This window comes from Anastrepha obliqua, chromosome 5 (genome assembly GCF_027943255.1).
Source record: "Anastrepha obliqua isolate idAnaObli1 chromosome 5, idAnaObli1_1.0, whole genome shotgun sequence".
Classification (NCBI taxonomy): Eukaryota; Metazoa; Arthropoda; class Insecta; order Diptera; family Tephritidae; genus Anastrepha; species Anastrepha obliqua.
Genome location: NC_072896.1, coordinates 112,829,922 through 112,849,042, shown reverse-complemented (window position 1 = coordinate 112,849,042; position 19,121 = coordinate 112,829,922). Strand labels below are relative to the sequence as shown.

Genomic DNA, 19,121 nt, shown 5'->3' with positions numbered 1-19,121 from the left:
ATTGTTTTAAAATTTTATTAAATTAATTAAATACATTTGTTTTCTAATATATAAACATTTTTTAATGGTTAACTAGAAATGAGACAAAAAATGTGTATTACAACATTTCTATATGCTTTATAACTGAAAACATATTTAATGTACATATATAAAAATTCAAAAAAACCTGAAAAACGTTGAATATTATTCGGAATATAGTTCAACAACAATAATTCTTTTTCACTCACTCCAAGGCACAGCCTTGGTTAAATTATTGCTTTTTCAATTTTTCCCGCTTTGACTTAAAACTTCCCCTCACTTTGCGAATTGATTTACATAAATTCGCAAGCGCCAACTTCGCCAATCGCCAAAGCGCATATAATATCGCAAAATAAGCAAAAAAGACATCCAAACCACTGGATTGTATAAAATTCATGCGCACCAGTGGACTTTGCATGTGAGCAGCACCATGATGACGCAGCACGTACTCCACCCAGTAAACAACGCTCTCTCGAGCACTCAACGGGCGATCGGGGTAAAGTTTCGCAAATTTTCGTACATTATTCCGATACACTGGATTGTTCAGCACCTCCAAGATGGTAGCCCTAAAATCATCTTCTTTCAAATTCAAAATATCCACCTGTGTTCCATAACCGGAAGAGACTATTTTGGCCGCATTTAGGGGTTGGTCAGCAAATATTGGCATGGCAACCATTGGTACACCATGGTAAGTGGCCTCCACCATCCCGCCCTTACCGGCGTGCGTGATGAATAATTTGAGATTGGGATGGGCGAGTATGTCGTCTTGTGGCAACCATTTTTGATAGAATATATTCGAGGCATTACCTGGGGTGTTTGCCAAATCTTCCCATTTCCAAATCACATTTTGTTCAAGTGAGGAGAGTACTTTGAAAAGTATCTGAATCGTGGCTGGTTTTATGTTGGAACCTTTCATATTCGAACCCAAGCTGAAGAGTATGGCGCCATTCTTGTTGGAGGCGTTCAAAACCTTCTCAAGTTCCTGGAAAATAATTGCGGATGGAAAGCAGAAATTTGTATTAATATGTAGTATAAGTGTTAAGCATATATAAATATATATGTATATAAGTCTTGCGGTATTTTTATTGAATTTTCAATTGTTCATAAAATTGGTTATAATAATGCGATTTAAGTCAAATATGCGCCGTTTTGTTCGATGACGAGTTCCCAACGAGATGCCAACTTCATAATGCCCCTCTTATAGAAGCTCGCTTCCCTATTGTCAAAAAACTTGGAGAGCCAATTTTCACAGGACTCTCTTGTGGACAACTTCTGACTACCAAGCTCGTTCGCCATGGACAGAAATAGGTGGTAATCACTTGGTGCGAGATCCGGACTATGCGGTGGATGCAAAAGAACCTCCCATCCGAGCTCCCGGAGCTTCTGGCGCGTCACCAAAGATGTGTGTGGCCTGGCGTTGTCCTGATGGAAGACAATTCGGCATCTGTTGATCAAAGATGGCCTCTTCTGCATGAGAGCTGCATTCAAGCGGACCAGTTGTTGGCAGTACAGGTCCGAATTGAGCGTTTGGCCATAGGGGAGCAGCTCATAGTGGATGATTCCCTGCCAATCGCATCAAACACACAGAAGAACCTTCCTGGCCGTCAATCCAGGCTTGGCCACCGTCTGGGCAGCTTCACCGCTTTTCGACCACGACCGTTTGCGCTTCACGTTGTCGTAAGTGACCCACTTTTCATCGCCAGTCACCATCCGCTTCAAAAACGGGTCGATTTGGTTGCGATTCAGAAGCGATTTGCATGCATCCATACGGGCAAAAATGTTTTTTTTGCGTCAAGTCGTGTGGCACCCATACATCGAGCTTCTTTTTGAATCCAAGCTTCTTCAAATGGTTTATAACGATTTGATGACTCATGCCCAGCTCTTGGCCGATGCTACGGCTGCTACTATGACGGTCTCTTTCGATCAATTCAGCGATTTTATCGCAATTTTTGACGACAGGCCTTCCGGACCGTGGCGCATCTTCGATCACCTCTGCACCAGAACGAAAACGTTGAAACCATCGTTGTGCGCTGGAAATGGAAACTGTATCGGGTCCATAAACTGCACAAATTTTATTGGCAGCATGAGATGCATTTTTGCCTTTATCGTAGTAGTACTGTAAAATATGCCGTATTTTCTCTTTATTTTGTTCCATGTTTGCGACGCTATAATTCACGAACGATTAAAAGCAAACAACAATTAATCAAACACGTGTTAGCACGTGAAAAGAGCCTTCCAAAAAGCTCTAGCGTGAACCGATGCGACGAATACAACTAGAATTACGCGCTTGCAAAGACAAGCTTGCGGAAATACCGCAAGACTTTTTGGCCAACCTATATATAAAAATTAAGCCGAAAAAAAGTGTGCATTTGTCCCCGGTAATCTCAGCAACGCGTGTAAGGAAAACAATGAAAGTTTCACACATTGTTGGTGTTGTTTTGGCAAAGGTTTCTGTGAAGTTTGGTTGAAATCCGATAACGCGTGTGTGTGCAGTGCGCCAGTTAAGTGAGTGTGTTTTTGCTATTTGCCGCACGTATTTTTTGTACCGCACATAGCATTCATTAGAATTGAATACATTTTGGTCGTGTGTGTCTGGACCGATTATTATGAAATTTGGTATATATATATATTTTTCCACGGTGAAGGTTAGTATAATATGTTTATTGATTCCACTCAACACCAGGTGGCGCTGCCGAAGGCCAAAACGAGGACCCGGGTAACCCTAGGATGTGTCTTTACATTGTGGGTATCAAATCAAAGCTACTGATGAGTGCTTTAATACAGAGTATTTTTTAGATCTCTGAGTTACCAGGGTCTCGAAATATAGCCGAAAAGGTGGACCAAGGTACCCTTGGATGTGTTTGTACAATATGGGTATCAGATGGAAGCTGTTGATGAAAGCTTTTAAGTGAAGTAATTTTTACTGCCCGTTTCCGGGATAAAGAAAGGAGATGGAGCTGGAGATGGAAGAGGAAAAGGAATAGCTACAGGAAGAGGAACAGGAAGACCACTTATTATTAACAATTAAAAAGAAAATTGTAAACAAATTTTAAAATGTTACATATCCGCTTATTATATAAACGTTAATCTGAAGTCAGTTATAGTGAAAAATTCATTGTATCATTGGCGGCGTGATTGGTGATCGTTTCCTTAATTTTTTGCAGAAAGGTTATGCTAATATGAGATATTACCTATATCATTCATATATTTACGTATTACCTGTGTACTCACAAATATACGGTTGAAGCAAATATATGTCAGTTTTTTTACTTCGCCTGGAAAAGTTTATATAAATTTAAGAAGAGTAAATAGAACTTATTTTATATCAGACTTCACGCAAAAAAGTCATTTGCACCTGAACACATAGCTGGGTTAAAGCGGGGGGGAATAGAACAGTTCTCTTCTCCTTCTCCGCTTTTTCGCACACGTAATTGTATGGGATGAGTGCACGATGGCACATAAAAAGTCACTAGAAGCGCTTGATAGGACATTACGAGATTTACGTAGTAAAAATGAAATGTTTGGTCGTGCCTTAGTGCTGCTGGCAGGTGATTTTAGACAAACACTGCCTGTTATTCCTCGAGCAACTGTAGCAGATGAATTGGCGCATGTTTGAAATCATCATATTTGTGGAGACATGTTCAAACACTCAAACTAACTACAAATGTACGTGTTCTAATGCAAAATGATCCATCAGCTGCTGAATTTTCACAGCAATTATTGGATATTGGAAATGGCAAAGTTCCTGTCGATAATTTAACTGGCTTAATAACTTTACAACCAAACTTTTGTCAAATAAGTCAAACGAAAGAACAGTTAATTCAAATTATTTTCCCAAATTTGCCTCAAAATTACAAAAATCATGATTGGCTTAGTGAACGAGCCATCATGGCTGGCAAAAATAAAGATGTGAATGAAATGAATGCGGCTATTTTGGCCAACATACCAAGTCCAGAACAAACAAATCGATCCGTTGACACTGTTACAAATCAAGATGATATTGCAAATTATCCCACTGAATTTTTGAATTCCTTTGATTTACCTGGATTACCGCCACACATGCTAAACTTGAAAATAGGAGCACCGATTATTATGTTGAGAAACATAAATCAACCACGACTATGTAATGGCACTCGATTAACAGTTAAGAGATTGATGAATAACGTCATTGAAGCAACAATTTTGAATGGAAAATACTCTGGTGAAGACGTTTTAATACCGCGAATACCAATAATACCATCGGATATGCAGTTTGAATTCAAACGTCTTCAATTTCCTGTTCGCCTTGCATTCGCGATTACCTACTATTAATAAGCCACAAGGCCAAACTTTATCAATTTGTGATATTGATTTAGAATACCCACGAATACGAAGAATATTGTATACCAAAGAGCATTACAATAAAAAAAGTAATAAAGTAAATCACATCAAACGTTTTTTAATTGCTACTACTATTCAAAACTTCTTTCATTACTATTCATGCGAGAGAATTTTTATAAAAAACACACAGCATTTTTCCGCTTAATTTAATTAATTAATCTAGATTTTTTTAAAGACGACCAGCGGAACGGGCGGGTTTTCGCTAGTATATGTATATAATTTGCGCGTACACCGTTTTTGGGTGTTTGGCCGAGCTCTTCCTCCTATTTGTGGCGTGCGTCTTGATGTTGTTCCACAAAGGGAGGGACCCACAGTTTAAAGTCGACTCCGAATGGCAGATATCTTTTTATGAGGAGCTTTTTCATGGCCGAAATACACTCGCACGTTTGCCATTGCCTGCCGAAGGGCGACCGCTATCAGAAAAATGTTCTTCTTAATTTTGGTGTTTCGCCGAGATTCGAACCTACGTTCTCTCTGTGAATTCCGAATGGTAGTCATGCACCAACCCATTCGGCCACGGCGGTCGAATATGTCAAGCATAAAATTAGATATTTAAATACAAAATAGAGATGTAATAATGTTTGTCTTTGAAGGAAGAAGACAGACCACATCTGCTCGAGTTATTAGAAGCTGCCGAAGTGGCGGAGGGTGTATTATAGGGTCCTGAAATAGACAACTCCATGTAAGTTAAACAAAAAAATTGTATCCTATGTAAAGTTCATTTCAAACTTTAAACGCGTTTTTCTCAAAATGGTGTTTTCAAAGTCGATGACCAACGTTACTCGAAAACGGCTAAACCGATTAGTCTCAAATTTTAAAACGAGCTAGCTTCTTAAATATATCTTTGAGTAATTAATCGCAAATTTTTTCTCACCGATAAATATTTTTTTATAAACAATTTAAGGCCGAAATTTTGGTCAAAAATCGATTTTTTCTGAGAAACCGCCATTTTGCCAAAAAAATTTATTTTGCTTATTCCTTCGATTAATTACTAGATTTAACATTATCTGTTTGGTTTTTAATTTAAGAGGATCCAGATCAGAGATATAGTGGTCACCCCAAAACATCTTTTTTGAGAGGAGCTCCCGGAGATCAGCGGTATCTCCTTTCCAAATAAATATTTTTACTAATACTAAGTCTTAAAATACAAATTTTTAAATCAATAAATTTAAAAGAAAGACTTCTGGAAAATTCGCTTTCTTTCGGTCTTCTAACTGCATATAACCCCTTAAAGGAAGAAGTAAGATATAATTTAAAAGACCTTTTATATGGATATGGTTTCCAAATCTCTACTAGTTATTCACAAGAAAAAAAAGAGGTTGTCTTCAAAGCCGATTTACTGACGATAGTTTAACGTGACAACGTCATAAAAAATACTGATGGAATGGTTGCATTTTTTAAAAGGAAATTTTAATCTTAATTTTATTTGTTTGATAGATATTTTGTATGGATATAGAAAAGGAGGTAAAGGGAATCGGAAAGGAATTGATCAAGTTACATTTACACAAACGTGAAAAATTACGAAACATTTATCAAATTCATGAAAGATATGTTCAATTTCGATTGTGCATCCGACGTTAATAAGTCAACAACACTAAGAGGCACCATCATCGATTTGACTTTTTCAAGACACTTTACACTCGAAACACTCCCTTTCAATTGCTACTTTTCCTATCATCGTCCTATTCTATCCTATAAATTAATAATAAAAACATTACAACAACAGGTATTGTTACCAACTAGTCGTCGGCGGCCGCCGTAGGCGAATGGGTTAGTGCGTGACTATCATTCGGAATTCGCAGAGAGAACGTAGGTTCTAATCTCGGTGAAACACCAAAGTTAAGAAAAATATTTTTCTGATAGCGCTCGCCCCTCGGCAGGCAATGGCAAACCTGTGAGTGTATTTCAGCCATGAAAAAGCTCCTCAGAAAACTATTTGTCGTTAAGAGTCGTCTGAAAACTGTGGGTCCCTCCATTTGTGGAACAACATCAAGACGTACACCACAAATAAAAGGAGGAAACACCCAAAAAGGGTGTACGCGCCAATTATTTATTTATTTATACCCATAAAGGCTGTCTGCTCTCCTATGGGTCAGAAGCCAGTTATCACTGCCGTGAGTCTGTGGTCGATGCGGGCAGACAAAATTTAAATTCATTTCATGATAGCTATTTGTAGGGAGATGAGGTCGAATTATTTATAGTAATTATCTCCTTAGCTACTCTACTTTTGAGAGACTATGATGCCAACTCTCTTGAGTATTTATCTGAGGAGGTTATCAGGTTCTTGTGCAGTTGCACAAATTTGTTTCATTTTCTTTCAACCTTCAGTATACTTATTCTCTATTATCCAAACCGGTTGTAAGGGGATGGACTAGTTTTTGTGCACACTTTTTCGTATAACCATCTAAACCTAATCTAATCTAACTTGCCTTGCTACGACTCTCGTCATTGGCATTTGAGCCAACGGTGACGAAGATTATCGATCGATCTTTCGTACCCCATCCCGTTAGACTTTTTCGCAATTTGACAATTGTTTTATAAAAATATTAGAGACTCCTATTCGATTGACTGATTGATTGCAAATAGGCGAACTATCTAAAAATCACTCAATACAACTGAAACAAATACAGCGCACACATTGCAAGTGGCCATATCAAAACATGTGTAGAAAATAAAGAAATCGGTAATGAATAAAGAATTGAAAGTGAAATGTCTTACCTTTGGCAAAGGATCGGGCTTCTCCTTGATTTGTATGCCACCGATCTCTACCAATCCTGGTACCAATGGCCGTATAGGTCCTTCACTAAAATGACTGTTGCAAAATACAAGCGAAACATTTGCCAACATCTGTGAATATGAACGGATTGTCGGATCACCCTCAGCCAATGTCCTATATTTTGATGAAAGTTGAAATGTAAATACATAAATACATGCATGCATACATATAATATTATGTAGGTATAAATGGAAAGTGCATCCCATTAAGACCGCGCCTTGTGTGAACTTTGAGGTTTAGTCATCCAGACTTGCAGAGAAATTGTAAAATTCGAAAATGTCGTTAATGCGCGTCGCGTCGATATGGCCGCAATTAAGCGCTTTGACGCCGTCGATTTCTGTGTGAGTTTGTTTTATGGAAGGAGAATAGCACGCCAATAAATGAAGAACGAGTATTGAGCTGAAAGGCGACATTGATCTTGTAAGGTTGTGCTCGAAAGATTTGTACGTGAAATTCACTTTGTTGCCAATTCTCATTTCCTATGAACGGCGTAAAATCCACTGATTTGGCTTATTCAGAAAATACCACAGTTCTGTAATTTAACCTTGGCTTTGGCGCACTGACACATTTGAGCAGATTATTTATTAAAAATCTTTTCACCATGATTTGAGCATTCAGTCGTCCACTATAGCTCGCACAGCCTGTTTGGTGGATCGATTATTTGGACCGACTTGAAAATGCAACCACCGGCTTTGTATTTCCAAACGCTGTTCGTCCATGAACTTCGTCATGATAAAAATGTCGAATGTGAAATGACTTTGGTAGGTCATAAAAAATATTTAAGAGTGCAATAGAAAAAAAAGAAACAAAAATTATTATGTGCCTATTGCGCACCAAATATAACCATTTTGCTGCATTAAAAACATTATAGTTCTCTCTTTCAAATTGCAAACAAGTCGATCTTAATGGGACACCCCGTATTTGTCGTACTTATAATATGAATGAAAGCTGTTGTCCATGATCGCGTCAAATAAATGTAGTGTATAGCTCATGAACGCATTAAGCATACGGAAGCCAAAGCTCAACGATTCGCCATTTTTGTATGGCGTAAATGTAGACGGTACGTAAGTTATTTCGGGCGGCACGCCCACGAACCGATTAACCGTCTCCATCGGTGGACCCGTCCAACTGATTATCACCGGACAATTCAGTTTTGCCGGTACGATAAATTGAAAGCTGTTAACAAAGTAACCCAATATGACCAAATCAAATTTGGATTCATAGATCGACTGGAAACGTTCATTTCTGAGTGCATCATATTGTATTTTGGTCATAACATGATTGCCCGTTACAAATTTCAGCATCAGTTCAAAATCATTTTGTTTTTTCCCACCCATAGCGGATAATTCCTGTTCCAATTCGCGTTTATGCTCCTCTGATGGTTCAATAATTATATTGTGTATATTCTCATGAGTTACTTTTAGCTTTTCTCCGGAAACAACTGTCACATTGTGGCCTTGCTCCGCCAATGTCTTCATAATTGACATGTGCACAATTATGTGAGAGGGGCTGGGACTGAGGAAAACACCCAATATATTTGCACTTTGCACTGGTTGCACACTCGTCGTAATGGCAATTAAAGCCATTAACGCGACAACGATCAATTTCGAACGATCACCCATCGTATAACAATAATACTTCATCTTCCGTTGATTCTACAAAACAAACTGAAATAGTCACGATGACCAGCCAGTGTTTTAAGCTAAGCATAAATAAGCATAAAACTTAAGTGGCCTTGAAGATAAGATATTTTGTTGGTGCCATGTATTCGGATAAGTATAAGTAGTGTACTAAGTTCATGCTATGTATGTATGGATACAGATATAAACTTAACTTATCAATCAAGTTCGAGAATATCTGTATGTATGTATGTAAATAAAATATAATAATAAACTGCTTTGCAGTCTCACAATATCGAGTAAAATTTGGTGATTTATTTTCGTTTACCTGTGCGTATGCCAACTGAGACCAAGACTCTTGCGCGAGAACAACACAGTGAACAGTGATGATACGAGTAACAAACCATTTGTATTGAAGGGAGGAGATTATGATAAATTTGTGAGTTTTATTTTCATTTATAAAACTAAACTTACCAACAAAAAATTCTGCTTTTTCAAAATGTTGAGAGAGCGCAGAGAGTAAACGCTTATATTTTGATAGCAATATCGAGTAAAATTTGGTGATTTATTTTCGTTTACCTGTGCGTATGCCAACTGAGACCAAGACTCTTGCCCGAGAACAACACAGTGAACAGTGATGATACGAGTAACAAACCATTTGTATTGAAGGGAGGAGATTATGATGAATTTGTGAGTTTTATTTTCATTTATAAAACTAAACTTACCAACAAAAAATTCTGCTTTTCCAAAATGTTGAGAAAGCGCAGAGAGTAAACGCTTATATTTTGATAGCAAACAGTGATGATACGAGTAACAAACCATTTGTATCGAAGGGAGGAGATTCTGATAAATTTGTGAGTTTTATTTTCATTTATAAAACTAAACTTACCAACAAAAAATTCTGCTTTTTCAAAATGTTGAGAGAGCGCAGAGAGTAAACGCTTATATTTTGATAGCAAACAGTGATGATACGAGTAACAAACCATTTGTAGCGAAGGGAGGAGATTATGATCAATTTGGGAGTTATATTTTTATTTGTATTTAGAAAAAGAAATAGAAATTATATTTATGAATACATTTTTTAAAACAGTTTAAACCAATAGTGGAAATATAAATAAAAAATGATCCTTTTCAATCTAGGCGGTGATATGTACATATGTGTAAGTTAATAAATTATTATTTTAATTTTATTTATATTAAAAAAAATAAGCTCTAAGCTTAACTCTTCCTTTCATTATTATCAAAATAGAACTGAACTTTACAATTTATTTTACTTATAATTAAACTTACTTTAACTGCTTATGTAGCAGATAAAGCTTCTAATGTAATTTATTGAACCCTTTGAACTTATTGCTAAATGAATCCGGCATACTTTGTTTAATTTTTGCTGACATACAGTCTGGTTTGACTTTACATATTTTACATTTATTTATTAACAAAGAAATTAAATAAAAGTAATATAAATGATTTTGCGCGTGACAACGTATATAAAGGGTGATCAGATTGGAGGTACTTTTTCCAATAGGGTTCCTTTGACAGATCACGTGTGACTACTAATAAACTAAATACATACGTTGTTTCAGTATTCATTGACATTTCATCATGGAAAGGGTTACTTACGCCTCAACAACGTTTACAAATCGTAAAATTGCGTTACGAAAATCGACGCTCTGTGAAAAGTGTTTATCGCGCGCTCAGGCCAACTTATGATGATGAGCAATGCGGCCCATTTTTGGCTTAATGGCTATGTTAATAAGCGAAATTGCCATATTTAGGCTGAAGAGCAGCCATTTAAGAACATCCATTACAATGGCGCCAATGTAATAGTAAATGGCGAACGCTATCGCGCAATGATAAACGACGTTTTGATGTCGGAAATTGAAGTCCTTGATCTGCACAATATTTGGTTCCAACAAGCCTTTGCCATACAGCCTGTGAAACAATGGATTTAGTGCATTGTCGTTTCGGTGAGCAATTATTCTCTCCTCTCGGAGTAGTGGATTGACCCCCAAGATCGTGTGATATCACACCTTTGTACATTACAAAAGTTATTCACGAGATACTGACCGAAGTCCTCCAGTGAGTGATTCAAAATTGGTGTTTATGGATGACTGAATTACGGCGCAGTTGCGGGCGATATTTGAAAGGGATTACGAGTATCTTCAAAAGTAAATGCCATGATTGCTTCTACACAAAAATAATAAATATTGCCCAATCAATTTGAATTTTCATTGTTTTATTTCAATTTAAAATCTGATACCTCTAACTTGATCACCCTTTACAAGTACATACTGCTTAACTTGCATACTGCCTGGACCAGAAGTATTAGGGTGCGTTTATGTTTGAGTAGAATCTCTTACAAGGTTTCAGTCAAATCAGTATATTTATTTGTGTTTGGTACTCGTTTCAATCGAGGAACTCGAGTTTCTCGAGATTTCTTTTCTAATTATCACGACAACGCATCGGCTCACGTCTCAGCAGTTGTGATCGCAAATTTAATGGAAATAGAATTCCAACTCGATTCATATCCCCCCCTATTCTTCCTCCAGACTTGGTTCCGTAGGATCCCCCGGACTACTATTTGTTCCCCATTGTGAAGAAATAGTTGGAGAGAAAAAGATTTTATTCAAACGCGGAGGTGATTGCAGAAACGAATGGCTATTTCTCATACTTAGACAAATCCCATTATTCGGAAGCGATCGAAATAAAAGGATCAAAATAAGATAGCGTTGGACCAAGTATGATATATAAGCCTAAAAGGAGACTATGTCGAAAAATTAAAAAAGTTTACCCCAAACAATTAAGTGGTTTTTATTTTTGTACAGACTTTTCAAACCACCCTCTTGCAGCTATGGATAGAAAAATAGCGCACTTATAATGGTTATTTCTTAGAAGTTTAACTGATATTCATAGGTAATTTTTCAAGCTAATTTTTTGGTAAATGTTTAATTGTTGGAATTGCAAATATAATGGGTTTCTTTAAAATCGTTATTGTTTGTAAGCAGAAAAATCTGCTACTGTCGAAAAAAAATATCAAGGCACGTTTGTCAGGCATGTTTGTTTGACATAAGATTCTGGGAAAAATACTTTTTGCGGACGAAACTAGATAGATACTATAGATATGTAGATAGAAACTAATAAGATTTTGTTCATCATGAAAAACCAAGAGTTCATTCCCCGGTACACAACAAAGAACGTAAAGTACGGTGGGTATTACTTGAAAGTTCAGAAGCAATTTTCTTGGAAGCCAAGCATACAGCGAAAGTGTTGAAAATTGGATTTCAAAAGAAAAAATTGCAGATCAGATGCCAAAAGTTAAGGGAAAGTTTAACTCGCGCGTGCGAAGCAGTTTTAAAAAATAATGGATACTCAATAAAATACTAATCAGGTACCAATTTGAAATAACCAAAATAATGTTAAAACCTGCGATATTTCAGTGTCCCGTCAAAATGTGATAAATTCCGATTTTCCGAGCTCCTTATAATTTGTATTGAATATTGAATTGGGGTTGGTGTCGAAATTCTGTATTTACAAAATTCTAAAAACAAAATTCTGCTTTTTTTAAATTCTGCTTTTTTAAAATTCTGCTTTCTAAAATTCTGCTTTCAAAATTCTGTATTGCAAAATTCTGTATTAAAATATAATGTTAACAATGTTAAAGAGGTAATGTAATATACTTATTTAATTTATTATCATTATTATTTTTTATTATTATTCGAGATATTAAATAAAAAATAATAATAATAATAATTTTTTCTTCAGTTTCGATAGAATCCACAGTATTTTTGCGTAGAATTTCCTTTCGCGTGGGGGGCCTTCGGCCGCGCTTCAAAAAAATAACCCTCATCAGTCCAACTCCGGCTACGCAATCCACAGTATTTTTGCGTAGAATTCTTCTAAAAAAACGAACAGCTGCGAAGAATTATTAAGAAAAGAAATTAATTAAGTCACACTACATATGTAAAAAGAATTCCAAAAAATATTGTAATTGGCTAAACTAAAATATTGTTATCGCTTAAACATATACATATGTATATTTATGGAATAAATGTTTATTTTGTTACTTCTTGTATGACGAAAATCACAAAACTTGAATAAAGCAGAATTTTTCGCATTAAACATGCAGAATTTTGAAAACGCAGAATTTTGGAAAGCAGAATTTTAAAAAGCAGAATTTTAAAAAAGCTGAATTTTAAAAAGCAGAATTTTTTTGCAATTTACAGAATTTTGTCACCCAGAATTTTGTAATACAGAATAATGACACGCTCCCTTGAATTGTTATTTGCATTTGCGTTTTTTTGTCACACGGTGTGAGTGTGCCAATATTTGGGAGCGAGCCAATTTGCTCTACGTTGAATTTACGCATTTATGTGAGTGAAAATCGCTATAAATAAATAATAAAATTGAAATGAAGTGCGCTGTGTGGAATTGTGTAAATGATCGCCGCTATAAAACTTCTAATATTATATTAGTTTTTTTCTCTTTCCAAAAGTTAAGAACGAACGCAAAAAAGTGGTTGCAATTTTCTTGGCGATCTGCTATCTTAAAAACAAAAACATGGAGAATTTATATGGAACATTTTAAACCAGAAGACATCGTAGGAGGATTGGTTTTTGAAATGGATAATGATGATAAGGGTAGCAATTTTAGCTTTCAAATGTAAATATTTACGTGTATATATGTATGTATGTGGCATTAAGGATTAAAAACGAAAAGGCTGTTGATGCTTTCCATTTCAATTCAACCGGTCTATTCGGGGCATGTTCTTCGATTTCGATGTAACTTAAATATGTTGCAAGGGCCGATGTTAACTGTGAATCACACCTAAACGTCAACGACACCGTTGGACTTCTTTCTTTGGGGTTATTTGAAAGAAAAGGTGTACGTCGATAAGCCAGCAACAATTCAAGAGCTAAAGAATGACACAATTCGGCACATTAACGGCATAGAACCTCAATTATGCCTCAGCGTCATCGAAAATTTGGACCATCGGATGTAGGTGTGCCGCCGAGGCTGCGGCGGCTATTTGGCCGACATTTTGTTCCATACGTAATTGGGCCATACCAATATTATCATAATAAAGAGAAATTACAATAATTTCTTAAAAAACTTGTATTTTATTCAAAATCAATACCGGCCCTTTAAATTTAACCACATTTTATAAGAATTTTTTTTTTTAATTGCTCATAACTTAGTCAAAAATGAACAGATTTTAAAGATTCTGGGTTCAAAATGATCGTCATTATTTGCATAAGCGACTTCATGTACAAACAATAGCAAAAAAGTAGTTGACAATTTTTTATTTTGCAAAAGTTGAGTTACATCGAAATCGAAGAACATGTCCCGAATAGCCCGGTTGAATTGAAATGGAAAGCATCTGTTGCGGCCATGTGATGTGCCGTGTATCAGCAAAAAATTGACGCCAGAAGTGCAGAAGCAATAACAAACGCTGTAGGGAAAATACGCTCCCACGTGTAAAATCAAGCGATAAGTAGAGTACCGAACGCGTCTATACCGACCACAATGAACGACATAACAAAAGCAAGCGCTTATTCATTTACCAATGATTCTGCGGTCAAACTATCGTACCAGCATCCCAGCAATGGCGAATATGTTTTAATTCATAGCTATGAGGGCGAAGTGAACGGCGAAGCTGAACAATTAACTTTGTTGCAAAAACAAATGTAAGCTTGAAATATTTACATATTTTAAATGAGCTCCAATTAATCATGTGAATATTTTTATTACATCCATATGGAAATGTATTGCATACATACATACAAATTTTATATATATATATAAAGGGTGTTTTTTTTAAAGGTTAGGTTTTCAAGTTGGCACTACTTTTTTCGTAGATGGTCTTTTTGACACCTGTCACTTGATTTATGCTCAGTTTGGTTTGCCATTTCATAATGAATAGACTTACACCTGAACAACGTTTGCAAATCGTGCAAATTTATTACGAAAATAATGGTTCGGTTCGCGCGACGCATCGAAGAAAATTTTGTTCAGCGATGAAGCTCACTTTTGGTTGAATGGGTATGTCAATAAGCAAAATTGTCGCATTTGGAGTGAACATAATCCACAAGCCATTGCTGAGACGCCGTTACATCCTCAAAAAGTCACTGTTTGGTGTGCTCTATGGGCAGAGGAAATCATTGGTCCATATTTCTTTAAAAATGAAGCCGGCCATAATGTTACAGTCAATGGAGAGCGCTATAGAGCCATGATTAATGACTTTTTCGTGCCTGAATTGGACGATGTTGATGTGGACGACCTTTGGTTCCAACAAGACGGCGCTACATGCCATACAGCCAACGCAACAATCGATTTATTGAAGGAAACTTTTGGTGAGCGCATTATCTCGCGCCGTGGACCTGTGGCGTGGCCTCCAAGATCGTGCGATATAACACCGCTGAACTATTCTTGTGGGGCTATGTGAAGTCGCTTGTCTACGCAGATAAGCCCGAGACGATTGACGTCTTGGAAGAGAATATTCGGCGCGTTATTGCTGACATACGGCCCCAATTGCTGCAAAAAGTGGTCGAAAATTGGGCCTCTCGGCTGGAATTTATTCGAGCCAGCCGCGGCGGCCACTTGCCCGAAATCATTTTTAAAACATAATGGCAAACCCTTATCTTTATAATAAAGCTAAATTCTTGGCCATAACATTAAATTATATACGTTTTATTTCATCTTGAAAACCTAACCTCTAAAAAAACACCCTTTATATAATTGGCGCGTACACCCTTTTTGGGTGTTTGGCCGAGCTCCTCCTCCTATTTGTAGTGTGTGTCTTGATGTTGCCTGCCGAGGGGCGACCGCTATTAGCAATATGTTAATTTTGGTATTTCGCCGAGATTCGAACCGACGTGCTCTCTGTAAATTGCGAATGGTAGTCACGCACCAACCCATTCGGCTACGGCGCTAATTAGAAAACTAAAAAACGGCTGCTTGGATTTAGCTTGCGTTTAAATTTATGCTTAGAATATGTGAATATGATTTCGTTAAAATAAAAGTGAACTGAATTGTTAGAAACTGTTAGTGTTATTTATTTCGGCAGAAGTTTTATAAACAAGTTATGTGAGAAAATATATAAAAATTGAAATTGAATTTAAAAACAAAAAAAGGAAATTAGCAATTCGTGCACTAATTCCAAGGGTTCGTTCAGGAGTTACTTCCATTTGTGAGTATTCATGAGGAAGCGCGCAACTTGACGAGACGCGGCGTGTACTTAAGTGAAGAAAATAAATAAATAAAATAAAAACCTTACTGACTAAAACAAAAAAATCAATCAAAAACACTATGAGTGATAAAGATAATAGCAACAATCCGTATGGATTATTGGAAAGTGATTCAAATGAATATTGTTTTCCCATAAATAAAAGCAATTCGGTCCAGAATACAGAACAAGAAATGTGTAAAAATATTACTTATTTAAAGCAAAATGAACCACAAGCTGACCTTAACTTACAAAACACAATCCACAACACTAATGCTAGTGATAACTCTCGCTCTAAAAACAATGTAAAACAAACAATAAAAAGAAGAAAAGAGCAAAGAGACGGGCAAACCAAGGAACGGCACGATGTTGAAGAAGGTAATGATGAAATTCAAAACAAAAAATCTTTGTTGCACAGGTCGCTGAACTAAAAAGCATAATAGTGAATCTTAACTCTGAGAAAGCCTCTCTCAAAGAGGAAAACGAACAATTAAAAATATACGCAAACGTCAATCAAAGCAGAGATGGTACAGATATTACTATGTCAGAAGAAGTAAGCAATCAAAATGAAAGAGAGCACAATTTTCCTTCTCTTCCCATGGTAGAGAGCCGCATACAGACAATGGAAAGTTGTCCAAAAACAACGCTTAAGTTGACAAAATCCATACTACCAAAACCTGAAATTAAAAAAAGAAAGAGAACCCGCCTGTGTTTATTTGCTATAATATCAATCAAAAAGAAATGACAAATAACCTACAGCAGTTATAATATTAAAACACAAAAACTTTTTGTTTAATATTATCAACAAAAATGTAACACACATAAGTTCATGTGTCATAAATGACTACAAAATTATTAAAACTTATTTAATAGATAGTAAAGTAAATTTTTATACTTACTACTGTGGGCAAAAAGTAAGGTGAATTTGGTTGTAAAATGAAAATTTTTTATTTATTCTTGTAAATCAATTTCATCCCCTTCAAAATAATCCCCTCTCGATGAAATACCCTTATGCCTACGATTTTTCCAATCCCCGAAACATGCCAAATAGTCCATCTCCGGTATAGCCATCAGCACCTTCTTCGATTCAGCTTTTATCTCCTCAATCGACTCGAAACGCGTTCCCCGGAGTGGTCTCTTGAGTTTTGTGAATAGCCAGAAGTCACACGGAGCCAAATCAGGCGAATACGGTGGTTGCGGAACGATATGCGTGGAATTTTTGGCGAAATGGTCACGAAGAACGAGTGCAGTGTGAGACGGTGCATTATTGTGATGCAAAAACCAAGAGTTGTTGGCCCATAATTCTGGTCTTTTTAGACGAATTGCTTCAAGTAAACGACGCATAGCGCTCAAATAATATTCCTTATTAACAGTTTGGCCAGGTGGAAGGAATTCATAGTGCACCACACCACGAAAATCGAAAAAACTGTCATAATGACCTTTATTTTTGAACGACTTTGATGTGCTCTTTTCGGTCTGGCCTCGCCTTTAGCACGATATTCGCTTGATTGGTCGGTTATTTCAGGGTCGTAAGAATAAATCCAAGTCTCATCTTCCGTAATGATGCATTTGAGCTTGTCCTGATAGTCTGAAAGCATTGTTTCAAACACATCAACGCGACGACTTTTTTCCAAGAAATTGAGAGTTTTCGGTACCAAACGAGATTTGACTTTTCGTGGGCCCAAATGGTCTTTCAAAATGGTTTTCACAGATCCTTCTGATATTCCGATCATATCAGTAAGGGCTTTAACAGTCAACCGACGATTTTTGAGTACTAACTCCTTCATTTTATTGACGTGTTGGTCATCTGTTGACGTCGATGGTCGCCCGGAGCGCTCCAAGTCATCAACACGTTCTCGACCCTCTTTGAAGTCTTTGTACCACTTATAAACATTTTTCTGCGACATGGCCGAATCACCAAACGCCTTCTGCAACATGCTAAACGTTTCCGCAGCCGAAATTTCATTCCGCAAACAAAATTTGATGGCATTTCTCTGCTCAATCAAATCACGCATTGTAAAAATCGAAAAATGCACTCTTGGTCGTTTGGTAAACACAAGCGTAAATATATTACTGATAATGACATTCACATGAAAGTTGGCCCAGATGCTATTAACAGTGCTGTCAACTCATGAAAAAAATAACTAGAGCGAAATTTTAATCCCGCGAGCTTAGACAAATAAATTGACCTTACTTTTAGCCCACAGTAGTACACCACCAATGAAGAAAAACCCTATTCAATAATTATTAAGAAACTATCAAATATATATTTACGAACACGATGAAATAGTTAGTTATCTTAATGACTTAAAACTTGATATTGAAATTGTAAAATTATCAAAATTCAAAAATAATAATTGGCTAATTCAACTTAGCCATAAATCTAACTTGTCGGAGTTCTATAATATTAGATATATTCTTAATTGTAAGGTTAATTTTGAAAAATTAAAACCAATGATACCCTCACAATGTAAAAACTGTCAACGTTATACACATGTGGCAAGTAATTGTTATTTGCCCTACCGGTGTATTAAATGCCTAGATAATCATGGCCCTGGGAAATGTAAAATACCTCTTAAGGAAAATAATCACAAGGAATATGTTTATACTGATAGTGTAAGTAAGTTGTAATAATTGCAATAAGGAAGGTTACACTGCCAACTATCTAAATTGTCCCAAACGCTTAGAAATACAATAGTAAAACGAATGAACGCACGCAAGTCTCACGGCTCAAATAAAATTCCAGCAAATACAGCAATAACAAGTAATGTTAACATGGGTATACGAGTAAAACAAAAAATTTAACAGTGACTAAGCCATTTGTTACTGTTAATAGTGAATGTATTAGATTATTTGGTAGTAATATTTCTGACTGCATGAAAAAATTTGTAAGCTTTTCAAAAGCATATAAACAGTTACGTAATGATGACGAAAAATCAATTGCCCTGTTTGGGTGACTAACAGAATTAAGAATCAATAATGATTAACAAAAATATCAAATGCATACTCATAAACGTAAACTCTTTGATATCAAAGTACAAAAGGCACTACTTTAACCTGTTTTTGAAAAAACACAAACCGGATATAGTACTTATAGCCGAACATC

General features: G+C 36.3%; 1 protein-coding gene across 1 annotated transcript; it reads right to left on the bottom strand.

Annotated features, from left to right (window-relative positions):
* Positions 1 to 244: 244 nt before the first annotated feature.
* Positions 245 to 8,927, bottom strand: LOC129249011 (UDP-glucosyltransferase 2-like). The gene is made up of 3 exons (XM_054888621.1): positions 8,105 to 8,927; positions 7,117 to 7,288; positions 245 to 1,000 (listed from the first exon to the last, which is right to left on the bottom strand). The coding sequence occupies exons 1-3, from the start codon at positions 8,815 to 8,817 to the stop codon at positions 251 to 253; spliced, it is 1,635 nt and encodes a 544-aa protein (XP_054744596.1). The 5' UTR covers positions 8,818 to 8,927; the 3' UTR covers positions 245 to 250.
* Positions 8,928 to 19,121: the final 10,194 nt, after the last annotated feature.